The sequence below is a fragment of the Pleurodeles waltl genome, chromosome 4_2 (genome assembly GCF_031143425.1).
Source record: "Pleurodeles waltl isolate 20211129_DDA chromosome 4_2, aPleWal1.hap1.20221129, whole genome shotgun sequence".
In the NCBI taxonomy this organism is placed as follows: Eukaryota; Metazoa; Chordata; class Amphibia; order Caudata; family Salamandridae; genus Pleurodeles; species Pleurodeles waltl.
In genome coordinates this window covers 928,638,879-928,666,494 of record NC_090443.1, presented here as the reverse complement: position 1 = coordinate 928,666,494, position 27,616 = coordinate 928,638,879, and the positions used below count along the sequence as shown (strand labels likewise).

General features: G+C 45.8%; 1 protein-coding gene across 2 annotated transcripts in view; it reads right to left on the bottom strand.

Annotated features, from left to right (window-relative positions):
* The window catches only part of LOC138293480 (cytochrome P450 4B1-like), a 124,200-nt gene that overhangs the window by 79,702 nt on the left and 16,882 nt on the right, over nt 1–27,616 (bottom strand). For both annotated transcript variants that reach the window (XM_069232719.1, XM_069232718.1), the window contains exon 3: nt 7,999–8,043. In XM_069232719.1, the coding sequence (XP_069088820.1) occupies nt 7,999–8,043 (45 nt within the window). The remainder of the gene's footprint in view (nt 1–7,998; nt 8,044–27,616) is intronic.

Below are 27,616 nucleotides of genomic sequence, written 5' to 3'. Positions count from 1 at the left end.
ACTAGATGTTTAGTTTTCAGATGTGTCTAGGTCTTGTGGATTTTTCTACATGGCAGCGCCCCAAAGTAAAAAAAAGTGCAGCCCTCACCATTCCAAGTGGGACGATTTTGAGAGTTACCAAGCTCTCATGGCCCAAATGTAAAACAAAAACCAAAAATAATCAAATGTCCTCTTGCTTGCCATGGGATAAGATGTTTTAGTGTGCGGGGGAGAGCTGAAAGACTGTTAGCTCCTTCAGTTCGGGTGGGGGCATTACCAGGCTCATACTGGTTGGTAGCCACCACCCCACTATTTTTTTTTTTTTTTTTTTATTCCCTGGCATCTAGTGGACTTTCTGACCCCTGGGGTCTGGATGGGGGGTAATTGCCCAATCTGCCCACTGCTGGGCAGAACAACTTTGGCCCCATTTATTTAGGGTGGGGGTATGGCCCCCAGGGGGTGCAGAAATGGATTAATGATGATTTGCCCCCTCCGGAGCGACCCTGGCCCAAGGGGTCGCTCCCCAAACATGAAAAAATAAAAAAAACAATAACAAAATGTATCCCTGGTGTCTAGTGGATTTCTGCCCCCCCCCCCCGGGGGCAGATCAGCCTAATAATATTAGGCCGATCTGCCCCCAGGGGGAGCAGAAATGGCCTAGAAATAATTTGCCCCCCGAGGAGCAGCCCTTGCCCAAGAGGCTGCTCCCCTTACTTCTAATAGCCCACAAATAAAATATTCCCTGGTGTCTAGTGGTTTCTGCCCCCCCGGGGGCATAAATGGGCTAATAATATTTTGCACCCCCGGAGCGACCCTTGCCCAAGGGGTCGCTCCCCAAACATTAAAAAAAAACAAAAAACAATCAATAATGTTTTCCCTGGTGTCTAGGGCGGGGTTTCTGCCCCCAAGGAGGGGGCGGAAACAGCCAAAAAACAAATTGCCCCCATGGAGAGCGGCCCTTGCCCAAGGGGCCGCTCTCCTTATTGAGTAAATAAAATAAAAAAAATCCCTGGTGTCTAGTGGCATTTCTGCTGCACGATTGCATCGCGATCAGGCAGCAGAAATGCTCAGAGAAGCCTGAAAGGAGAGGAAAATCCTTTCCTCTCCTTTCAGGCTTCTCTGACCCTCTCCATGTGATCGGAGGAGAAATGCATAGCATTTCTCCTCAGATCGGGTGCTGGAAGCTGAGCTTCAGATGCCACGGGGGTATCACGGGGGGCGGGGTGGAAGGGGAAGCGATTTCCCTTCCATCCCTGCCTAGGGGAGGGGTGTGCCTGGCCATCGGGGGAGCGCTGGCGCTCCCCCCCGGGGGCCCCTAGCAGGACGAAGTGATCGCGTCCAAGGCACCGGGGAACTGGCGCCTTGGACGAGATCCCCTCATCCTGGGCACACAAGGAGTTAATCATCTAATCAGCTGCTATTCTGCGAAAGTATTGTTATTACTTTCCCTGCACGACATTTCACAGTGTATCTCTGCCCAAGGTTGTACATGATAATCTATCTGGTATTACCGCCACAAGACTGCACAGCCAACCTCAACACTTGGACACATTTCCACGTCAGACCTGTTTCTCAGAATACAGCACATTTTGTTATAAAAACATCACACAAGCCAAATAATGTTAGAGAGGTAGTTCCAGCCAGAGGAGCCATCCTATGCTGTGCCACTTCACAGCCACTTTGCTGACCTCAGCCTAGTTTCTACAACCAACCGAGTAGATGGTGGGCTGACCCCAGCATTTCAGGTATGGGGACAGGTGTTTCTTCCATGGACCAAGTACGGGTAGAGACGGGCTATCACTGCTATGCTCTCATGTAGTGTGAGTAGAAATCTTTAGGCGTGTTTAGTCCAATATGCTGGGATCATTTGCTTTTCACTTATGGTAATTATTCTAACTGTGCTATGTTTCATTTTCCTAACAATCACAGCTCATATATTTTATTGTACATTGCAGTCTTTTAAAAAAAGCAATGGGAAACTGTCCTGCATCTCTTTGCCTGTGCTTGTGTGAAAATTGTTCCTCAGAGAGGAAAAGGGTTGATCTGCCAACCATAACTTCTCTGAGGACTCATAGTGTCATGCGCCAGGCTGCCACAAAACACCTTTGCTTATAGCTTTAGGTGAGGTTGTGCTAGCTAGCCAAAAGGGTTAGGCCACCAACTACCAGGCGGTGTGGGATTGACTTGGTCCCATACATATGGTGGGGCTGCTGCACAAAACCAGTAATCTTGCTTCCATGACAAGAGTCCTACAGCACTACCTGCTGCCCGTTGTTGCAGGGACTCCATGTCCCAGGGGGAGTGGTGTCTGGAGGTACCAACGCAATTCAGGGGATTCTGAGGACAAACCACCTGTAGCACTTATAGCGTGACACAGTTTCCCGCTGTTTGGGGGCCCGTGCCTGTTTTCTATCTGCTGCCCATTGTTGCAGGTCACTCAATCTCCTAGGGGGAGGTGCTCCTGGAAGGGCCAACTCGAGTCATGGGATGCTGAGGACACACACCCCTGTAGCAATTATAGCGCAATGTGTGGCTCCCGCTGTGCAGGATGCACACAGGCCATGTGTGAGCCAAGAGCGGGCCTGTCCTGTGCCCCGTAAGCACCAGGGAGAGCTTGGGCAGGGCCACCCCCCCCCTCAGCCCTGGAGCGGAACCCCTTTACTTCCTTGGTAAGATTGTCTGCTCTTCCTAGCTCAAGGTGTCTTCCTCTATGTTATTATATCGCCTGCGAGGGCAGGAATGGTGAGTTTCCATCGTGGGTTTGCTTGACGGTGTGGGACCTGGGCACTGGTGCATGATGAGGAAGCGTAAAATTGCTGTTTCAAGTACTGTGGCTGTTAAACACCCTGCCAGAAATACCATAATAAACAATTTTCTTGCGAGAGCTATTGGAATATAGATAACGAGATCCAGTTTACAGAGAGGAGACTGTCCCTTGTTTCCGATAATCCGGACCTGCCGTTCCCCACTTCTCCCATGGCAGAGTCGGTCCCTGTTGGGGAGGTATTAAGGGGAAGAATTGAGAGTTCTGATACGCTTGTCCAGGGCTTGGCCTGCTTTGCACTAGGGACATCTCCCCATCTGCCCATCCTCAGTTTCTAATGCTGTTAGTTCCACCCCGACAAAGAGTAAAAGAAGAGGCAAGTAGACCAGGTCTACAATCCCTTTTCTTACTCAGAAGCCTGTGCCTTTGGACAGTATTGACTCTACGTTTAATAATGCCGTCCTGATTTTGGGAGCATCGAGTATGATGCCTTCCAAAACGTTCTAAAAACTGCGAGGTCGGCCTGTCTTTTGCCACTGCTGGACCATTTGGCAGCCACTGAAAATAAACTTACAGCTCTTACGGAGGCCCTGGCCAGTGGGCCTGGCCTTGTCCTTCATCCCAGTGCAGTTAATATGCTTACTACTGCATCTATGGCCCCTCAGTCAGCTGTTCCTAAAATGGCACCTAGGGTACCAGGATCCCTGGGGGTTCTACTTCCACACATTCATTAGCATCCACACCCCTGTATCCTGATTCATCTCAGGGCACTGCCTAATTCCATCTGCTTGCAAGCGCTTACCTTCTACTGTGCCACTAAGGACAAGTTTGCTTGCTTCTGCGCCTTACCCATCCATTATAGTACCTTGTAGGGCAAGTGGAGATGCTGTTCTTAACACACCTCTGGCTGCCTGCCCATATGTTCTTATCTTAGCCAGCTATGCTCAAGTCACAGGTTATGGAAAGTTCAGAGCCGCTGAGGATGAAGGACATCCACTGGCTGAGTCATCATGTTCGTCATAAGCTAGATTTGTTTTAGGAAGATCTGTTTGCAAGTAGGGTACCTTGGATTGGGCACACCAGCAGAGAATTTGAAGGGGATTGTGTAGTTGTCAATTTTTCCCATACCACGATTGCTACAGATTTGCTTTGCGATACATAATTGGGGTTTGTAAGGCAGAGCAATGTAAAATGTTTACCATTGGGGTTTTTCTATAGGCCAAGGGAATTTGGGGGCTCTATGGACGGATACCCAAGGGCACCACCTACTGTCAAGCTTGTATCTTACATATGGTTCTCTGTACCCATCTTGAATTCCTTCACACCCCTGGCCAATTCTTGCAGCACTGACTGACTGGGTTGTCTATCGCTGCCTCGAGCAGTCGGCCCTGGGTGATTGGCCGGTTCTGCTACCAGTCCCGATTTGGAGGCCCCATGTAGGGATTCTGTTTCACCCCCATGCCAGTCAAGCAACAGACACTGGTTTGGTGCCTGTAGCTAATTGGCAGGACTCCATTCAGGTTGTGAAGCTGCTGAGCTGAAATGTGTCTGCCCGTGCGGCTAAAAACCATGACACACCCTGGCTTGACTTTGTTTCTCCCTATGGTATTGTGATTTTACAAGAAACCTGGGCTCGGAAGGAACTCTTTTGCAATGGTGTCATTTGTCATCCGGTCCCTGCAGTTTTGTCTGGAATGGGCAGGGCTCAGGCAGGGCTTGCTGTTTAGTTCAAAGTCTCCCTTGACGGTATCATTGTCCCAATCCCCATGTATAATTTGTTAATTCAAGTCTACATTTCTTGTAGTCCCAATCCAAATTTTTGTGTTTAGTGCACACTGAGTTTATTTGGGACCTAGAATCCAACTATGGCGGTGTATTTATTGTCCTGGCAGAAGATGTCAATGCTAAATTGGGTCCAGGGATTCTTGGGGGCTCAGATCTAGTGGCTTGTTCCCTTGACTTAAACACCACAGATACTGTGACCTGGAAAATGACAACAGAGGACAGCAGCTTTTTTCTTATCTGCCCAAACTGATTTGTGCAATGCTTTTGAACTCATTGCTAACAAATCCCCACTTTTCTTAGAGGCATGGGATCCACTGTTTTTTATTATATTTTCGTTACCAGGGGATTTCTTGATTGGGTGTGAGAGGGCAAAGTGACCTCAAGTCCATTTAGTGATTACAACCCTCTTGCTGTTACCCTGTCCTTCCTCTGTGAGATTGCTGTGCAGGGGTCCCATTTGCTACCAAGTAGGAATGGGAGAGGTTGGCCTGGAAGTCAGCCAATATGGGTAAGATCATGCTTGGGCTTTGTACGGAACCTCTGGGTAAGGTCTATGACTGTCTGCAATTATCCTATCTGTTAGCCAGCAGTACGCATGTCTTTGACAGGTATTTTGATGAGGTTGATTTTTCCCACTAGACATGGAGATAAGCCCTGGTTCGATAACAATCGGCTAGGTTATTTTGGACAGGATTCTGTTGTGACTCCGGGTTATAACATCTTTCCCAATGTCCAATATGGGTTTAGATATGGACTGGGAGCTCAGGAGCAATGTTTAAACCTCTACCTCCTGGTTGACAAATATACTGTGGCCAAAGAGTGCCCCATGATTCTTGCTTTTATGGACCTGGCATGCGTTTCTGTTAACGTTGTCAGGTCCAAACTTTGGAAGGTTCTCCTTTCCTGGGGGCTTGATCCAAGCCTGGTCACCTTTTGGAGGGGAAGTGCACATAGAGTTTTGGGCTGGGGTGTTGGGCGCATCAGAGGTGTGAACTAACCCCCGGTTTGTTTCTTTTATATGTCAATGGCCTGGAGGCTGCGTTTACCGACTGTTAAGGACAGATGTGTCCCTGTCCTTTTATACACTAATGATGGTGTCTTAATGTTTCAAGCACCAAATGGCCTCCAAGCCCTATTGAATTATTTTGTTGATTTTATGAGTAGTTTGGGCATGTGTACAAATCAGTCCAAAACACTTGTGATACCACGTGGGTGAAAGTGAGTGAAATCCAGCTATTTTCTTCTAGAAAGCAACCCCTTGGCCCTAACCCATGAATTCCCCGGCCTGGGCGTCATGTTTTACTCACATGGGTCCTGGGGACCCTTTCTGAAGCGAAGATGTTTGAAAAATTGTACTTCCTCATGCTTTCTTTTTGGTCTGGCCTCCAAAACAGGCAGCAAGTTAATGGCAGCCCTAATTGAGATTTACGCCAGAAAATGCATTCCGACCCTACTCTATGATGCTGGTTTGTGGGGGTATACAGATGACAAGGTTCTCCAAACTGGCAAAAACAGGACAGGATCCGTAGGTGTTTACTCTGTGTGTCCTCTGGCTCAGCTAGTAATGCAATTCATGACGAATTGGGGTTACCATATGTGGAAGATGGCATAAAATTGGCTCCTCTGATTTTGTGGTGCTCTCTTTGGCGTAATCAGGAGGCCTTGCTGAATAGAGACATCATTTTGGACTGCCTTGGCTGCAACAGGGGCCCACGTATCCCATCGCTGAGACGTGAGGGATGTGTGCCATAAACTGGGCAGCCTGTATATTTTTAGCTCATCTGGACATCTCACAGTGGTGGATAAGAAGTGGCTTAAATGCTTTCAAGGAAGTTATGGACTAGGAAAGGGAGGCTAGTGAATTGCTGAAACCCGCTAATAAAGATTATGTGTTGGTGCAGCCAACTCGGGCATTGAACCATACTTGGTGATGGTACCAAGTGCTAGGGACATGGTCATCCTCACTAGGTTCAGGTTGTGTTTGATTCAGTGCCAACTTTCTTTTCTTCTGGGTCAGGTCAATCCAGAGGAAATCTTGACTGGTCATTGTGACAAATGATCGCTGCCTACCCATGTCCATTTTCCTTTTTTGTGGGTTTTACAATCGTTATGCTGGGATATTTCTGTTACCACTGCTGAGAGCGGCGTCAGTCTCTCGGCACATCTTGGCTCTTCTGTAGCTATAGTCCCTTTCAAATTTTAAGGTCTGCCTAGGAGTTACCTCATTCCTTAAAGACGCCCTATGGCACAGGTGTTCCCTAATGTTTTAATTTGACCTACGTTGTGTACTGGGCATATTTAGTGTTTTGTTTTCTAGGTGTTTTTAATATGGTGTGTGTATTTATTATTAATGAACTTTTAATCTACTTGAGCTCCGATGTATTGCCTCTGTGCCTCAACATCAGCTTTGGCCCCTATTGATGTAATGTGTTTTTAATCTGATGGTATTTTTATTTTATACGTGTGATGAATTTGCTTTTATGGTTTATTAATTTAAATCTAAATAAAGCTGAAATTGAATTTTGAATAAAGAAGTTGTTTTTTAAGAAACATTGATATTACATTTATTTTCTTCCCTCAAACATACTACTTCAATAACTATGTACTGGGAGCTAAACTAGTGAGTAACAAAAAAACCCTCCTTTTTTAATGGTTACATCTCGTTTATAATTGCACCAGCATCATTGCTCCCCTACCCTATCAACTGTTTTGCTCAGCTTGAAGCTTTATTTTCTAACATTTTGCTCACTTATTCACTCTCAGTTCCCCCTCCAATCTCCCACTCATAGTATCTTTGTCTTTGACCTGTACAGCAGTCCACTGCTTTTTATCTAGGTTTGCGCTATTCATAAACTACATAAATACAAATATACATACATACATTTATTCCCTATGAACAAACCAACAGTGAAAATTGACACATCTCCAATTGAAATACTGTTGAAAGGAAAACATGAATGTCTTTCTATCCTGACTTCACGCAACAAATATTTTGCTAACTGTATACCCAATTAGACAGTTGCTTATTCCTTCTAATTTGACTCGAGAGGCAGGAAAAAATAGTCCATTCAAACATAGAAAAACATTACAGGCATAATTAAACTGTATGTGGCCAGTGCTCCTCAGCCAAGCACCAGTTAGGAGGCAGCAAAACAAAAACAACACTGCCTCCAACCTGTGGTGAGCGGCAGGCGGGAGCAAAGTCCTGTACTCATCCCAACATGTCTTGCAGACAGTGCAGGCATGCTGACTAGGCTCGACCTAAAAATTAGTTTAAACATCACCCACTAAAATTCAATCTTCAATATACAGCTGACATTTAAATATATTTCTAGACTTACTATTTCACATTCTAGAAAATATTGCAAAACATATACTCACAGACAACCCAAATAATGCATCAGTTCTTTCTGACTGCAACTTTTGTGGTGTAATATTTAGGAAAGGTTACAAATCATATCCGTACTTACCAATCCATGGAACAATGAAAGTATATACCAGTGTACCTTTGGGATCTGGGGAGTTCAATATAAATAGCAATTAATGTGAGAAAATGGCATACACTAAAACACAGTACTAAATAAAATGTAGGCTGACAAAATAGGTGTGTTGTTGCTTTTTTATTTTTAAAACTATTAAAACTCTAAGATTCATGTCTATTTATATACGTAGGGTAATTGCTTGCTAGTGACGACTTTGTAAAGTCAGCAAGTACATCACCACATTAAACTCACATGTAAAAAATAAAATAAAAATATGGCATAACAAATTGACAAAAGTAACTCCCATGTGGCAGGGCACTCAACTCACCCTAGGCGTGGAAGCAGGAGAGCTGTGGCAAACAGGACTCCTTAGGAATCCCTACTCTGTGAAATGTGTGCAATCAAAAGTACAGAAAATCTTTTGATGATCTCAAGAAGGAGTTTAGCCTACTTAGTATTTAACTATGGCATGCCTTAGGGAAATACCAAGAATAATTGACATATCTTTCAGAATTCAACCCTGTAGAAGGCAAGCTGACATTTGGGTCTTCAGGTCAGGGTGCTATATTGAAGCTTTATCACTCGCTAGTGATCAATGGCCTGACCCTCCTAAGTCCCTGCACACTCACTTGGAGGGAAACTTCAGCCCCACTGTTTAATGGTTCGAGGCCAAAATGGACCCATGCATCCTTCACATATTATCCAAGATCAACTAGTACAACTTAACAATCAACACAGAATTTATTCCACCCTGAAAGGTTATGAAAAATGGCCATCTATTGTCACATTCTTACATGTCACGTGGGAACTGTCCTGGTGTCCAAACATTTTAGAAATGAATAAAAGACTCCCTAGACACAATGGTGAGCCACCCAAAATGGCCCAACTGGACCTAATAGGGGTACAAGAAGAATTGGGAGGCTCTAGTAGTAATTGCACATTAACACTGTGCAGAGTTTCCAGGCAACCACATGTTGGTTTACAGAGGTAAAAACAAGACCACCTAATGCTCTAATTTTTATGGTATCTTAGTCAAGTAGTTAGGCTAAACTTGGAGAATTCATTTGTTTTACTCATAGTATCGATAAAGCAAGACACACACTCAAAACAATAACTCAACCCAAATGCACAAAAATTTGTCAGACTTTTATAAACGTTTTAAGACCAAGATCATCAAACATAGGCAAGTACTTTTTAAGTTATGAATTTGTAAAGTTTAGTCTTTTGGGTGTAATTCAACACCATGTGAATCAATGGAGAAATACTTTACAAATGCATATAAAATCAGGCATGGGTTTACCAATGTATTCTTTTGCAGGTATGTCAAGGTTGTCGGTGGGCACTAAGCACCAGCTGGAGAAGATTGAGTAACTCCCAGTTTCGGTGGGCACAGCTGCAGAAAGTCATTGGAGCTGGTACCAGGCCCTTGCGGGGAACTACTTGGAAAAGCACTGCACAGGCGGACTTAAAGTTAAGTCTGGTGGGTTCCCTTGACGTGTCAACGTTGCAACCTTAGAGCACAACTGTTCTTTGGTGCCGGGCACAGGGCAGCTGGGAGCAGAGCAAATCAGTGAGCCAGGAGCTATGCGCAAAGGTGCCCTTGGAAGGAGGAGGTAGGTCACTTTGAGGGTCGCTTGCAGGTCAGCTGTGGCACTCTGGTGGGAGGTCCTGGTGGTTTCCGAAGTCCCCTGACTTGGGCGTCCTCCTGGTCATTTTACAGTCCAGAACAAATTGTGCTTCTGGTTGTCAAATGTTAGGTGACCACCACCTGAGGCAATGGTGTGGTTCGGGCTCTGGAGGGTGCAGTGCCACCAAACTTGGCACACTTGGGTCTTTGGTTGCAGTAGAGTGATGGCTTCACTCTGGAGAGAGATCTTTGGCAATTTTTGAAGTGTGGAGGTCCTCTGGGGGTTTGTAGAGTACATCCAGTGTCCAGGCAACTCCTCAGCAGGGATTGTCGAGTCCTGGGTGCAGCAGGTAGGGTTTGATGCCTTTTCTTGGTGCAGCAGGACTTCAGTTCTTGAGCCTTGGGTCTTCTTTGTTGCTGGTCCTCTTTTGTCCTTATAATCCGATTTTAGTGGTCTAGGGATGCTCACTAAATACTGTATTTAGTGGGCGTTAAGGGGAGTACCAGTAGTGACCAATGGGTTATCTATCTTAGGGTAGCTACACCCACTAAGTGACCACTTCTTGTGGGCAGAGGTCACTTCCCTACACCTGACTGGCTATTGTCCTTCCATGCAAGATGGGGGAAAATGAAATGAAGGGGTCAACTTGCATTGAACACCTTAGGGTTAGTGCAAACTGCGGATGACCACTCCTCCTGTCTTTTGTGTGTTTTTCTGCTGTTGCTCTGCCAAACGTGGGTGTTTACAATGGGGGCAGCCATCTGCTGCTAGCAGCAGGCTTGGGGGTCGGGTTTCAAGGGCAGTAAGCCCTTTGAAGCTTGCTAGCAGGGCAATGGACATTCCTGAGAGAGGGGCTTTGTTCTGGGACCCAGAGAGTAGGATCTCTCACACCAGGGTCACAGAATCTTGTCTGGTGATGGAAGGCTGGTTGTGACTGGCCAGCAACCATGCCAGGGTTGTTAGCTTTTTCCAAGGTCACCTTTAAGGATAAATCCAATGCTGGTAATAGATTGGATTTATCATTCTGAGTTGTTTGATACCAAACAACCCAGGATTCAGAGTAGCCATCATGTAGCTTTGACACTCGTACTGACTAGTGTTCAGCACATGTATTAAAATGGCTGCTGTGTTCACTTACTATATCCCAGGTTTGGAAACAACCAAGTAGGGGCATACTGCTCATGCATCTGTGCCCACACATACAGTATAGTGCACCCTTCATTAGGGCTTGAAGGCCTGCCAGAGGGGTGACTTACCTATATTGCATGCAGTGTGTAGATGACAGGGCACACAAGCTGTGTGCCATGTCAAGTTTGCTTTTTAGGATTGCATCAGATCACTCAGCCTGTAATAGCACTGCTGGGTGCTTCTGGATCCATGGCCCTGGAGGATGGCACAATCTGTGCTGCTGCCCTCAAGGGCCTACCCTTAGTACCCCATACCCTGGGTACCCAAGTACATTTTACTAGGGACTTATAGCGGCAGCTAAAAGTGTTGCTAATTGTATCAATGCATCACAACAGTTTAGGGAAATAGATCTGGCCCATGGAACCTAGTTAGCAGTGACTATGGGTACTAAGTACTAACAACATTGATCATCATTTGCTTGCTTCTTACTAATTTTTAGGGTCGAGCCTGCGTTGCATGCGCTCGCACATGCGTATCGCAGCAAGACTCTTTAGTGTTTAGAAAAGGGCTCGGAGCCCTGTCAACATCACGTCAGTGTTTTTTATTGGTTCGTGGGCTTGCCTAATAAAATCTGCTTGCTTTCATTAGTCATGCCTTTTCCGGTGGCTAGCCCTCCTCGAGCGCAGCACCAAGTACAGAAAACATGCGAGGCTCGCTGTTTTCCATCGGGCTCATGGACTTCTTTTTCTCTAATTTACGAGCGCGATCTCGCTTGGCAGAAGTCGGGCGCTTTACATAGTTAATTGCACTTTTTCGGTTAAGTATATAAACGCACTTTTGCACGATAGGTGAAAAGTCGGGTTAGGAGTTTCAACGTTATCAGCTCTAAAATGAGCATACGCGAGACCCCTTGCATTGCAAATGTTTGTCTTTATTTCACTTCAGCGCGGTGAGAATGTGCTACCAATGACCAGACCCCGTGCTGCTTAGGTAATGGAGCTGTGCGTCTGCTGCGCTTATAAACATACTTTCCACCGCTCGTACTAACCGCTCCCTTCCACTGCTTACTCAAATCGCTCCATCACCCAAACCACAACCCCTACACACGATTCCTGTAGCCGCATAATCCGGTCGAAAGCCATTTGCTCCGCCCCGAATGATATTTTGTGATGAACGGCATTCCGATTGTTTCGGGGTTTTTTTTCTGTTTATTTAAATGCACTAGCTATATTTTGAAATAAAACACTGTCTATTATTGTGAACCAGGGTAGCACTGTACGTAATTTGGACAGCTCACTTTGATTTGATTTTTAGTGATGCGGGTGTTTTTTCTTGTAGTTGGATCTTTATCCTCTGAGGATCATGATTTTGACTCTACTGAAGATATGTTGGTACATGACTATGACGACGAGAGAACTCTTGAAGAAGAAGAAATGTAGGGCGGAAAAAACATTGACTTAGAAATCCACGATTTAGAAAAGGTAGCCTTAAATCAGGATTTGCGTCTAAAGTTTGTTCTCCGTTCATACGTTTACTTTGAAATATATACATACAAAAACATAATTTAGTTTAAAACAGGTGTGTTAAATAATAACGAAAGTGTAACCATTTAATTACTAAAACCCCCTTTCAATTGACATGCTTCCGGACACCGGCGGACCTCCTCCTGTACAAAAAAAAGTTTTATTTTAAATACTACTCCTGATGAGGGAGCATCGTCAACAATTCTGCGAATGGCACTCCATGGATTACAAGTAAAATTCCGCGATGTTAAAGTGTACTGTTTTTAGGACATTGGTTCTCTTTATTGGGGCTGTTTTACATCCGTGTGAGTAATTTGTGAAAGACCTTGGAGCAATCATCGAGTTTTGCTTTCTGTTTTCTTTATAGATTGGCTGTGCGTGTGTTTTTAAATACATAGCCAAGCCGTCTACATCCTTTGGAGAAAGTGATAGTTAATAGCATTGGCATGGGTGACCTGTTATGCACTGAAGACCATCCTCTTCCAATCCAAGAAATCCCATAAAATTGCCAATACTTGTTTCCTTCTGGCATAGAATGTACAAACAACTGTTTTCGTCTTTTAAGAAATGTCAGAACTCAGCAGATCAATATGTCTGACCATTAAATTCAAAGTTTTCTGTGACCCATTCCAACAAGAATATAATTTGTTTATTAACTGAGGAAAACGGTGATGAGTCTTTGCTGTCTGTCTCTTTTGCTCGTGTCGTCTTTCTGCATCGCTAGCCTTTTATCTCTCTGCGGCAGAGGTTACATTTCCAAACAGACACTCTTTAATTTCCCCACAGTAGACCTCTATAGAGTATTGTAATGGAAGATTATTAAGGTACATGTTACTTTGGAGTTTTTGTACACATTCCTTTTCCTCAACAAACCGGTTAAGGAACGAGTTGCAGTTCTTTCTCCTACTGCTGACTGCACGTTTGTGTGCAGAGTCGAAAAAAGTTGATCCACACGTATGATTTTCATAAAATGAATACGTTGTATTAAACAAAAATCTACTCAATACCGTGAGATTTGAGGACATGTATAGTTTCTACGCACTGGGAAAATCTTTCCATTTGTGATTGCCTTCAAAGTGCAGTGTGCTGGAACATAGCTTTTTCTTGGAACTTTTTCAGCATGGCAAAAATCTGTGTTACCCAACCCTACTTGCTTAGCTGCAGTAGCTCCTATGTTTTCCCCATGTGAGCTCAACAGTTAGTCAGTTCCACTGGAGTTGATCCTCTTGTTCCCCAGAAGTGTGCCTGCTGGCAGTGGACGCCCAAAGTGCATCTTTCACCCCCGTCTTAGAGATGGTGTCTGCTGTCCCTTACCTAAGGCTGTGGTCTGACTGGTGGTGGCATTGATAACTAGTTCATTGGCACAGGACCTTTTACCTGTTTACTGAGAAGAGATTGTCTACTGGCTCTTGTCAGAAACTACTCTTCCAGTCCCAATTACTGAGGTCCATAGGGTTCCTTGTGCAAAACATATTTGGAAATTGTGGTGTATGTGTGTTTTTTTTTTTTACATGTGCTGAGTGAATCTTTGTGTCAGGCTGTTTGTCTAGTATAGACATACCAACCCTGCACATACTCCTCTGCTCAGCGACTCCTTTCTAGCATCTCTTAAACCTGGCAGGAGAAGGCCTCTAACCTATTTCTTTTTATTTCTCTTAGGTTACCTTTGCTAGAGTGACACCCACCCTTCTCCCATTTTGTGTGACGTATGGTCCCTGAGAAACTGTAACCTGCACCGGCTCTGTCTGGTTTCCAAGATCCAGGAAACTTGGCCAGCTAAAATAGAATCCGCCTTGGTTTTCCCTATTTCGTATTTCAAGAATCAAGCAAAAACTTAGCACAAAGGGAAGATGGACTTCTACAAGACTAAAGGAGATGCTTTCTTTTTAAAACAGACATCCTCGGATTGGATGTGGCAGGCTGCATTGATTGGCAGAGGAAGATAAACATTGACGCCTGTGAGCCAGTACTCAGTACATTGTTTGGACATCTAGGGGAGTGCAAAGTAAACCTCTTGCCATGGAAAAAGCAACCTTTGGTGGATAGTGCTCCTCCTTGAGACTTGACTCACATCTTTATTCCTCTGTGAAGCTTTCCTGCTGAGGCACATGAAGGAAAACAGAGCTTACTTGCAGGGGAAAAGTGGAGCTGTACTGTACGTGCCACTAGAAGAGCTGAGGTAAGAGAACACTGTGGCCCAGTGGGTGCACCAGGATCCCTGAGTACCCAGCCCAGCATCAGAAGTTGTTGCTTGTAGGTCAACAAGTGTGGCTTCCGAGTAGATCCAAAAGGGTTCTGACCCACTACATTGAGCCAAACAAGAACATTTAAAACTGGGCAACTCTTTTTAAGTACATTAAGGTTCTCAGGTTAATCAGGCCCACCTCACGCCCATCACTATTGCTCGTTCATGGGCTTGCCCTTCAAAAATCCTTTATCATTGGTAAATGCTTTACGTTTGTCCCTCTTTGGGGCGGTTTGGTTACCGCCTTGGCCATCGACCCGGTTACATAGATAATTGCACATTTGCCGATACGTTTGACGGCGAGCAAACTTCTTTTTCCTTTTGTGTCTCTCCTTCGTGCTCATGCTCATGGCGGCCATGGCGCTTTGAATCGTCTCGCTTATGTGAAACTGTGTTACTTTTTATTTTCAATTTATGTGGCAAGAAAAGTCAGCTTAGGAGTTTACAGTGTTAATAGCTCTAACGCGAGCAAATGCGAGACCCATTGCATTGCAAATGGTTGTTTTGCCTTATTTTGTCTTGTGTCTAAACCTCTGTCCCTAGAGCATTGCACTGATTGGATGATTTCCACTGCTTACATTCAGGGAACAACTTTTTTTCAGCACTCCCTGGGAGTGCATGTGGTCTCTTGACCTGTGCGCTGTTTTACCACTTACAGCCCCCCTCCACATGCTTTCTGTGTAGCTTCCCAACATCTTTGCTTCCCTGGACCATTCACATACATTTATTTATTTTTTCAGTCCGCCACATATTCCTCAGTTTACTATGGGTGGCCATACAGTGTTGCTGCTAATCAGAATGTTTCATCTAATAGCTCTATTAATAAGCAGCTGGTGTTAACCTTTCAGTACTGGGAGTGCTTTATCAGAAGAAGCTACTTTTACTGTAGTGCCTTACATTATCAGTAATGGTATTTACTGATCTAGGCATAAGAGAAAGAAGTTCACCCCACCTGGGTAGAATCCCTGAATGTGTTCTGCTAAACCCTCCTAACTGTGCACTCTTCCGGTGATCTGCAGCCACCGGGTGAGATACAGACAATGACTTAGTAATACTGCAGTGTTGGGATCCTTATTCCCAAACTGTGGTGGAGCGATTATCTACATATTCATTCCAAGTACCCGAACTTAGAGCACATATGGAACCCATACAACTCTCCTTGTCGATTAATGGAACTGCACCAACCAGGTGATGCACATCAATGTAGTATTGGCACAGCAGATCAAATTCAGAAGTCAGTTCTCACAAGTATTTAGGCTGTGGAAAAGGAGCGGGGAAGGGTTGAAGGACCAGACAGAATGTTTAGTAGAGAGGACTGTATATTTCAGAGGTTAAATGAAAAATGGTTCCACATTTTCTCAGTGATGCAAGCTTTCAGAGAAAGAAGTGTAACGTATATGCTTACAGGGTATGGTCTGATTTTTTGCAATATTAATGAATTCAGCTGAAGTAGTTTTCATATGCAGCACGGATCGTGAACATACCCTGGAGCATGCATTTGTTTAGACATTTTGGTGTAGCAGTGTCAAGTGATGATCAGAGGTGGCTGGAACTAATGCTGCAAATGGTGCTACCAGAAACACATCAGAGTGTATGTCACTGGTTAACTTTACCCTTTTTGATGGCTGGCAGGATAGCCATGCTGAAAATGCTGGTGCTTCCACAATGTTTGTACCTTTTTCAAAGCTGCATTTTTCCAATAACACCGGCAGTACTCTATGAGCTGGGTGAACTTAAAGTACCAGATCTGGATTCATATTTTCAACTCATACTTAATTCCATGTCAAGACAACATTCTGGCCCTCATTCTGACCCTGGCGGTCTTTGACCGCCAGGGCGGAGGACCGCGGGAGCACCGCCGACAGGCCGGCGGTGCTCCAATGGGGATTCCGACCGCGGCGGTAAAGCCGCGGTCGGACCGGCACCACTGGCGGGGTCCCGCCAGTGTACCGCGGCCCCATTGAATCCTCCGCGGCGGCGCAGCTTGCTGCACCGCCGCGGGGATTCCGACCCCCCCTACCGCCATCCAGATCCCGGCGGTCGGACCGCCGAGATCCGGATGGCGGTAGGGGGGGTCGCGGGGCCCCTGGGGGCCCCTGCAGTGCCCATGCCACTGGCATGGGCACTGCAGGGGCCCCCGTAAGAGGGCCCCTAAATGTATTTCACTGTCTGCTGCGCAGACAGTGAAATATGCGACGGGTGCAACTGCACCCGTCGCACAGCTTCCACTCCGCCGGCTCGATTCCGAGCCGGCTTCATCGTGGAAGCCTCTTTCCCGCTGGGCTGGCTGGCGGTCTGAAGGCGACCGCCCGCCAGCCCAGCGGGAAAGTCAGAATTACCGCCGCGGTCTTTCGACCGCGGAACGGTAACCTGACGGCGGGACTTTGGCGGTCGGCCTCCGCCGCCCGCCAAGGTCAGAATGAGGGCCTCTGTCTTTTGGTCTTTTTTAGATTCAGTGTTAAAGCCTGATGGAAAGTCTTTTTATAAATAAAAGTCTGGAGGTAGCTCAACAATGGGAGCTGAATGTTGCACAAAATGTGGGTGCTAACATCAGTGTAGCAATGGGCGTGTTGAAGTCTTCTGCCTTTAAGTGCAATGTCTTAAAGCCCAAATCTCACAATGCATTTCAAACTATTCAACAATACTATTAAGAAAGAGAACATAGGCCCTCATTACAACCTTGGCGGTCGAAGACCGCCAGGGCTGTTTTGGCTAAAGCACCGCCAACAGGCTGGCGGTGCTTCAGAGGGGATTACGACTGCAGCGGTAACGCCGCAGTCGCATTCCGGGGCCGGCGGTTTCCCGCCGAATTTGCCCCGGCGGTGATAATCCGCCAGGGCAGTGCTGCTTGCAGCGCTGCCCAGTGGATTACGAGTCCCGACCGCCAGCCTTTTCCTGGCGGTTTGAACCGCGAGGAAAAGGCTGGCGGTACGGAGAGTCGCGGGGGCCCCTGCAGGGGCCCCCTTACAGGGCCCCATGCAGCTTTTCACTGTCTGCTATGCAGACAGTGAAAAGCACGACGGGTGCAACTGCACCCGTCGCACGGCCGCAACACCCCCGGCTCCATTTGGAGCCGGCTCCTATGTTGCGGCCGAGATCCCTGCTGGGCCGGTGGGTGGAAACCAGGTTTCCGCCCGCCGGCCCAGCGGGGATCTCATAATGACCGCGGCGGGGGTGCGGCTGCATTGGCAGCCGCCCGGCGATCAGATCTTGGCGGGCGGCATAATGAGGGCCATAATCTTAGTTGTATGTTCAAAAGAAACCTGAATAAACTACTGTATGCTGCCTAAATATGGGGCCAATTCACAATGTTAAGTTACATGTGTAAATTTATTCAGGTGTAAATCTGCTCCTGCATCTATGATGATTTCTAATTTTTTTTTACTATTCCCCATTTCTGAGTGTAAAGTTACACCTAACTGTAGACTTACATGTCTACAGCTCCTGGTGGAGCCTCCTACAACCTGAATAACATGTGTAAAGCTACTATTAGTAATTTTCCACACATAAATGGGGTGGAGATCTCCATTGCAGAGGTGGAAATATTTGTTGGATAGTATACGGAAAATATTCTTTTTAAAAAATACTGAAATATTTTACTATAAAGTATAAATATAAAGTCATTTTAGATATGTATTAAAAACCTGGAGCTAGTGAAATTAAACTTCATAACTCACCGTAACTCATTAAATTAATTGTGTATTAAATAATCAAATAAAATATATCTAATTTCTACATAATATTTCCTAAAGAATAATCAAACAAAACTGGTATTGTGCATTAACGTTTGTTAAAAGTTCTGTGCAGAAATGTATCATTTTAACAAGTAGAATTTAATTTACTTTTTAAAATAAGTTCATTATTAATATTATCAAATTTAAAATAATAATTTTTAATTTCTTTAACAATAAGCATTTATCTTCATTATCTTCCATAGGGATTGTTGTAGAACTGCCTTAATTATTTTCTAAGGGAGTGTGCTGCAATATTTTTCAGTAGATTTCAAGGCTGGGATGGAGTACATTTACTACTGTTTTGTCTCCTTTAGGGCTCTAGTAACTTTGGAACTGTAGTCTGTGAATAGAAATAAGCTTACTCTTTTTTTTCTTGTAGATTGTCAGTAAAGACAGAACAGTTGTAGGTCTCTGCCTCAGATTAGTGAACAAAAATATGTATTATGTGATTAATAATGTTACAGTACTATTGTGATTTGTAGTATGTTAGTAGCACTGGTAATGTAGTACTTCACTTTCTAAAAATAACAGTTTAAAACAGGCGCATATGAGTGGCTGATAGCTCAACCGAACCTCTTTGTCTCTGTATCTGGTTTAGACTGGTTAGTCATGTGAAAAAGTACTACAATATTGAACTATATTTCTTTACTACACTGTGAAGCATGTTATTTTAGCTTTTTTGGCAATTCTGGTAAATTAGACACACTAGAATAATATTGAATACACTAAGAGTGGCAGTTAAAGAAAGAGATTTTTAGCAGAGTCATTTTAGGACATCTTCCTAAAATGTAAACCATTTCCATTTCGAAATTTTCCTGTGGGTATTTATAGGGTGTTGCACGTGGACATGAACCTGTTGTTGTTCCAAGTTATTACTTTATCACTTTGGTTGAAATAAGTCTCTACTTTGACCATGTTAAATAAAATGTACTGTATTGCTATTATCAGAGCACAGCTGAATACAACAGAAAGATACAGTGGGACATCAAACGTATAGTTTTAAAAGAAACCCTGCAAAGAAGCCCTCCCTATAAAAGAAGTCACTAGAGCTCTATCAAGATTAGGGTGCTGTGACCAAACTTCCTTTCTTTACATGGGACCCAGAAAGGGCTTTGAGGAAACAAAATGAAGAGGCTAGTACTTGCCACATTGCCAGACTTTACTCTTCAGAATAAATACAGCTAGCAATATAGTCAAACTGTTCTTTTTCATGCTATTCATGAAGTTGTTAATATGTTTGATGAGAGAACACAAACACCATTTTAATATTCTGGAAAGTTAGCATAGTAAATATAAAGATGCTTAGAGTACAATAAAATGAAAGAAAATTAGTTGTTTTGATCAATCGTAGACTGAAAGATACTGTTATCACAATCTAAACATTAAGTCGTAATGTACTTATTGTGTTACAAAATGTACTGTTGCAACATTTTGGGGAGCCTCTATGTATGGACTGTGAAACTTGCCTTGTCTTCAACATATTGTCCTACTTAACTGGTCCTTCATGATGTCAGTTATTTAGGAATGGCCTACAAACAGCTTAAGCTTTCAACATTTCATGAGGCCTTAGGGCAGCTTCATTCAGTCTCTGCTTGCTTTGAGTGTCATTCACATTCACGTTGTTGAACAGCTCATAACATATCATTCATTATTAGACATGTTAGATAATGAATGTTGGACCTGGCCCTTTTTACAGGGTCATTCCTCAAACTTTTTGCCTTTTCCTCCTTATTTTTTTAACCATTTCTGGTTGACGTTATGACTCTGGGCACTTTATCACTGCTAATCAGTACTAAAGTGCATGTGCTCTCCCTTGTAAACTTGGTATGATTGGCTTATACCTAATTGGCATATTTAATTTACCTATAAGTCCCTTGTAAAGTGGCATCTCTATACCCAAGGCCTGTAAATTACATGCTACTAGTGGACCTGCTGCGCTGCTTACGCCACCCTCTGGAGTAGCCTGTCAAACCTGTCTCAGGCCTGCTAGCGCAGGGTCTGCGTGCGCTGTTTTCTGCCACAGGGACCTGGCATCTAAATTTACTTGCCAGGCCCAGAACTCCCCTTTTACTACATGTAAGTCACCCCTAAGGTAGGCCCTAGCTAACCCTCTGGGCAGGGTGCTATGCATGTAGAAGGCAGGACATAGGCCTGGTTGCGTGGCCTGTCCTGGTAGGGACAAGCAGCCTAATTGGTTTCTCACTGCTGTGAGTGCTGCCTTCTCGTAGGATTGCATTAGAAATGTTCTGCCTTATGTGTAGTGGGTATTGTCTGATTTATGAGGGGTAGCCTAGGATTGTTTGTTATGGTTGTAATGGTAGAGAGAAATGCTGCTTACTGGTGTAGGTGGATTTTTTTATTACCATTATAGAAATGCCACTTCTAGAAAGTGAGCATTTCTCTGTGCTTATGACTCTGGTGTTTTGCAGCTTGACTCCAATCCACGTCTGGGCAGAGTGACAGTTGGGCTTTGTGCATACTTTTCAGACAGCCTGTACACAGGGAAGGTGGAGGTGTCCCAGAGGTGCATCTGGATACTGAATAGTCTTCCTGAGCTGAGAGAAAGGAGAGGCGGGGCACACCTGCATTTGTAAAGGCTGTGCCCTGGCCTCACACAATAGGGTTGTTTACCCAATTGATGTTTGGAGCCTGTGCTGGAGAGAGGGGGCATTCCCAGAACCAGTTGGAACTGGTTGGAACCTCTTCTCCCCTCTCTTTGTGAAACACACTGTAAACTGATTATAAGTACAGGGGATTTTCCCCTCAATTAAGACATTCTTGGGACATCTTCAGGACACAGAACACTATTGAATGGACTCACCAGGAACCGCCTTGGACTGCTGCTGCTGTGCTGACCTGTGACCTGCTGGGTCACTAAGAGGAACTGCCACTGACTGCAAACATTTGTGCTGGCCTGTTGTTGGGACTTGCAGCTCGGTGATCCCCTTTTCTGTCTCCAAGGGCTGGGTGCTGTGGCCCCTGTCCCCTGTATCTGTTCTTTCCACCATAAGGAAGTGCTTGGTCAGGTCCTTCTAGAAGCACCATGAAGAGCGCTGCACCGGAGGAGTGAGCGCTTTCCTTTTCTGGCCCTAACGCCTTGGGAACCGCTTTAAAAAAAAAAATTTTTTTTATAGTTTTTATTGATGGGAAACATAAAGCATTACAAAATATATGTATATATATAGGCATTTTCTCAACTTTCCACTTTACATCAAATCCTTACTCTATGTATATATGTGGGCATACAATCTGCTGAATATACTGGTTGATGGGTGTAAAGATGTCAGCCCGTCGTGGTGGGGAGAGGGAGGGGAGTGGGAACATAAGGGAGAGACGTGGGGGGGAAGAGAGAGGCGAAACCATTTAGGAGAGGAATAGGGGGACGAGGGATAGTTAGGAGAGAGAATGGAAAGAGGGGAGGAGAGGGAGAAGAGGATGTGTAGAGGGAGGGGTGGAAGGGTCCTATAATCAGTGCTTCCTGGTAATTGAGTGTTCTGAGTATTTCCCGTCTGGGAGAGGGATAAGAAACTGAATGGAAGGTGGTGAGCAAAGGAATGCCCATAGGGGCCTAGGATTGGGTATATCAGGGGTCTAGGTCGTTCTAGGTACCTTAAATGTTCGAGGACTGGCCAGATGGGGTAAGGGGGAGCAAGTCCTCTGATGTATGAGTGGATGGGTTGGGTAGGTGAGCATTTCCAGAAACGGGTAATCTGGATGAGAGAGGAGAAAAAATATTAATAAGAATAGTGGTGACGTTAATGATGGGGGGGTAGGGGGCAAGAGAGAAGTGGGGATGGAAATGGTCCTGGAGTGTCGGCCGCTGGTGTTGCCGTCAGTCTGCCTCCCTCTACATCAAGGTCCCGTCAGGAAGGGACTCCAGATTTCCGCAAACAGAGCTGCTTGGTCTTGTAGATTGTAAATTACGCGTTCATGTGTGGCAGTTTGGAACATAGCTGTCATCCATTCTGCTGATGTTGGGGCTACGCTAGACCTCCAGTGTCTAAGAATGCAGATTTTGGCTGTGGCGATTGCCGTGCGATTCAGCCGTTTTTGGGATCGTGATAGGGAGGGTTACAGGCGCATATCATGTAGGAAAATAAGTGGTAGTGGTATCGGGTCTGGGATCGGTATGATATCCAGTAGTGTATGACGTACTGTGTCCCATAGGGGTTGTATAGTTGGGCAGTGACACAGGATATGAAGAAGGTCGCATTGGAGGTTCGAGCATCGCCAGCATTTCGCGTGTGGTATCAGGCCTGCTTTATAGAGTTTCATGGGGGCCCAGTACCAGTCTTGAAGGATTTTAAATAAACAGAATTTCAATCGGGCCTCTCGGACCCCCCTGTCTAGGGCCTCCATTGCATCCGACCACTCTTCCTCTGTATAATCTGTCTCTAGTCGTTCTTGCCATTTTAAATGCAGCCGCTCTAGGAGGGGCTGTGAGTATAGGTGGTTCGTTATCTCTGCATATAGGCCATCCATGACGCCTCTGTGTAGACCCCATGTCTGCAGGTAAGTAACGATGGGTGATATCTTAATCGTCCACGGGGGGTACCTAGTGTCTTGCGCATGCAATGCTTAAGCTGCATATATCGCCACTCTTGTTTTGTTGTCAATGCCGAATTCTTCCCGTAGGGAGTCAAAGGTTCTAAGGTGATCATCATCTACTATTTGGGATATATTATGGACTCCAGCCGTGTTCCATTGGGGCCACTGCACGGTGTTTCCTCCTATTTTTATGCATTTGTTTCCTGCTATAGGAGCCTGAGCGTGCAGGAAAGGGTGTGTACTTAACAGGCGGTGTGCTCTGCGCCATGCTGTGTTTGTGGCCTTAAGGATAGGGTTTGCCGATTGGGAGCAGTCAGTGTATACCCCACCTAAATCTATATGCTGTCCGTGGAGTATATTTTCCGTGGTTACCCATTGTGGAGGGTCCGGTGTGCCAGGTAATGTGTAAGCCAGTTGCGATAGTTGTAGTGCTAAGGAATATTGTTCTACTGAGGGTAAGCCTAATCCACCGTAGGGACGTCGTGCCAATAGTATTGCGGGCTTCAGTCTTGGGCGTGTAGAGCCCCAGACAAAAGATCTTATTGAGGTATCGATCATCCGGAGAAGGGAGAGGGGTACCTGCAAAGGGAGCATACCTAATACGTATGTAAAGCGTGGTAGTGTAACCGTCCTGACCGCCTGTGTCCTGCCCCACATGGATAAACCCAATAGTGATCATTTGGCGAAGTCCTGTTTCATCCGGGATGTGAGGGGATCAAGATTGTCCCTAACCATATGTTCTAGGCCTCGGTTAATGTATGTTCCAAGATATTTGAGGCGAGTCGGGGTCCATTTGAATGGGAGACCGTGGATTGCGGCCCTCGTAGTAGCGCGAGATAGGGGCAGCGATTCGCTCTTGTCCCAGTTTACCCGGTAGCCAGATAAGAGTGCGAAGTTCTCTATGACAGAGAGTAGTGACGTTAAGGATCTTTCCAGATCGGACAGGGTTAATAGAATATTGTCTGCGTATAGGTAGATTTTGGAGGAACCCCCTGGTAGCGGGATACCTTTTATTTGTTGGGAGTTCCGTATGGTGACTGCCAGGGGTTCCATCGCCAGTAAGAATAAGAGTGGCGAAAGGGGGCAACCTTGTCGGGTGCCTCTTCCAATGGGGAATGGGTCTGAGAGGAAGCCCCCGCAGGTAACTTGTGCCGTTGGATGGTCATATAATAGTTGGACTTTGGAAATAAATTGGTCCCCGAGGCCGAAGTGTTTCATGGTAGTGAATAGGTAGGGCCATTCGACACGATCGAATGCTTTTTCTGCATCTAGGGATAAGGCCAGTGCCTCCTCTGGTAAGTGTAGCGATTCAATCAATGTATGGCACAGGGTACGCATATGGTTTCTGGAGGTGCGACCCGGCACGAATCCTACCTGGGTATTGTGGATCAAGGATGGGAACACTTTACGCAGGCGTGCTGCTAGGACGCTGGCTAGTAATTGGACATCTCCGTTCAGGAGTGAGATAGGGCGGTAACTGCCACAAAGTAAGGGGTCTCTCCCTGGTTTGGGTAAGATGACGATTGTGGCTCTATTAGAAAGGGCGCCCAGAGAACCCTCCTGGCATGCTTCTGAGAGCGCTTTGTGTACTGCCGTGATTGCCTCCTCCCCGGCCCATCTGTAAAATTCGGCAGGGAACCCGTCCTCTCCCAGGGATTTATGGTAAGGGAGGTTTGAGACTGCTTGTATTATTTCTTCTCTGCTTATATCTCCGTTGAGTACGGCTCGGCCGGCTTCCGATAGGCGGGGTACTTTGGCCGCAGTGAGAAACGTTTCAGCCCGCGCGTGGTCGGTCGGTATTTCAGGGGTATAAAGATGCTGGTAGTAGGCAGCAAATTCATTCACAATGTCTTGCGGGTTGGTCGATACCGCTCCTGAGGAGGACGTAATGGCCGGGATGGCAGAAGTGGCTTCTCTTTGCCGGAGCTGTGCCGCTAGAAGGCGACCCGCCTTTTCTCCTTTCTCATAGTGGCGGTTGCGCAGTCTTTGTAGCACGTGTTCTGCCTGTGTTGTGTATAGCTCGTTGTGTGCCATTCTGGCCCGTTCGAGTGAGCGGCATAGCTCAGGGGTCGGATGAGTGGTATATTGTTTGGTAAGACTCTGGATCTCGTTTTCTAAGGTACGCTGACGGGTCTTCCTATCTCTGTTGGCTAGTGCTGCATCACGCATCATATTCCCTCTCAGGGTAGCCTTCGCCGCTGCCCATAGCACCCGTTTGGACACCACGGAGCCTGTATTTTTGGTCATGAACGTAGATATGTGGGCCTTGAGTTGTTCCTTCCCTTGTGGGGAGCGGTATCTATGTATAGCAAAGCGCCATGGCTTACGACCGGGGGAGGCCAGCCCTACTTGTAGCAAGAGAAGGATCGGGGTGTGGTCTGATAGTCCGCTATCTAGGATGCAAGTGTCTTGTATTTGGGGGATTATGGTATGCAATGCTAGAAAATAGTCCAGGCGTGATTGGGTGCCGTGAACGGATGATAGGAAGGTGTATTCTTTGTCCTTTGGGTGTGTGAGCCTCCAGCAGTCAACTAAACCTACATCTGTGGTTATATCTGTCAATAGTGCTCTATCTTGGTTGTTGCCCGTATCTATAGGGCCTGTCCTGTCCATTATGGCGTCTCGGGCAAGGTTCCAGTCTTCCCCTATAATGTAGCGGGTCGCTCCTATTTCAGTCAATAGACGGTTTAGTTGCAGGAAAAAGGGGCGCTTTGTGCCCGTTGGTGCATAAACGGGGCCCACGCATAGGGAGGTGTTTCCTATTTTCAGTTTAGTGAATGCATATCTCCCTTCAGTGTCATTCCATGTTTTAATGATCGTAGCCGGGAGGGATTTACGTAGTAGGATTGCTACACCGCATTTGCGAGGCGTACTGCCCCCGGATTCCCGGCTGGTTGGGCAGCAGCTAAAGACAACCCTTCCTACCCAGTCGCGTTTAAGCTTGCCGGATTCTGCATTATCTAGGTGTGTCCCTTGGATCAGGGCTATATCCGCTCTCTTGGATTGGAGATAGGATAGAATCTTTTTCCGTTTGATGTAGTTCGTCATGCCATGAACATTCCAGGAGAGGATTCGTAGTGGGCACATCCTGTGGGGGGCGTTCCCTGGCATTCTCGATGGTAGAACAAGATCTCAGCGATCCTGTGGATGGTAGATGTAGGATAAGGGGGGTACTTTTGCCAATGAAATAGGGACTGTGCTCGCCGAGTGATGTTAAGTAGGGAGGAAAGAGGGATCAACTGGTGAGGTCCGAACACTCCGACAGGAAAGGGAGGAGGGGTGAAGGGTTGAGGAAATTATTCAGGGGGGAGAAGATTGAGAGAGGGTTATAGATGAGAGAGGGAAGGAAGGGTATTGGTGTTAATAAATAGGACAAAATAAAGTGAGATGAAATAAAATAAAATAACAAGGAGGGTCGAAAGAGGGAAGGAGTGGAGGGGACGGGTACAGATAGGGGCTAGGGGTTGGAAGCCTCCTGTGGGAAGGTCTGTAGACGACGAGTCCGATTCCTATCGGAGCTTTCCGTGCCGTCAGAGCGATCTCTCTGCCGGGGAGGCGGCGGATGGGCAGAGGTCAGCCGGTTCTGGTTTATGGTAGGGAGGTGCGCTGGCTCCAAATTCCTAAAAAAAAGGGGGGGGCGGGTCGCAACCGCGCGGTGGGAGGGACCCGAGGGGGGGCAGTTGCCATGTTGGTAGTTATGATCGGGGTTTGCTGTCCTGGATGGAAGGGAGAGGGGCACAGGGCAGGATAGCGGGGTAGGGAAGGACAACGTTCGAGTAACTGAGAGGGCCTAGTATGTTGATATAGATGTATGTTGCCGTGCATTATTGGGGCTCTTGCGTAAATCGTTGTCTAATATGATGTATCATACGGTTGGTGTGTTCGTGCCTGTGGGGTACTGGATAACCCTGTGCTCGATTTATGCCATCATATTAGGTTCTGCATAATGGAATGCTGTGGTGGAAGGGAGGGAAGGGAACAGTTTGCAGGGACTGGGGAAAGTATGTTAAAAGACGAGACGTAAGAAATGAGATACAGTGTAATATAATATAATATAATATAGTGAAATATAACATATAGTATATAGCATAAGGGAGGAAGTGAATAGATAAGACGAGACGGGGGTCGCAGGCCAGGGGTGAGTAGGGGGCGGTGTAGGGCACTGCAGTGTGGGGCCGGGTAGGGGCTATAGAATATATCTGAACATAATAATAATTAACAATTTGCAATGTACAAATTTACAAATTAGAAGTTTCTGTACTCATATAGTTACACTGCAATATATATCATGGCATGCATCTAGTCTATTACTTCTTATAACATAACATAACATAACATAGTATAATAGGGTTCCTTGTTGTTATTGTGTCATTATCTTTTAGATCGCGTATCTTGGGGCATACCTTGTGGTTGATAGGGAGTGTTAATAGGTCCTGGTCCGTACGTGTCTAATGTGATCTTCTCACTTTTGCCTATGCGTCTTGTAATGTATTATTGCGTCATAATACTGTGTAGTGCACTTAGGGGTTGTTAGGTTGTTAACAAGCCCGGTGGTATGATCATGATCGTGCGACGCCCTGTTTTGCATAGTATAATATAATGTAATATCTCCTACTGTGGCATCTCCCACTGGTCTATTACCCTGTTGGGTGTCCGTGTTTGTGTGCCTGTGTATGGCTTATTTAGTTTATTTTGGGTTTCCGTGTAAGGGTTGGAAATTAGCAGAATCTAGCAGAAAGGTTTATTGATATGGTTTACATATTATGTCATGTGTGACTATGTGGCATTGTTATTGTGAAT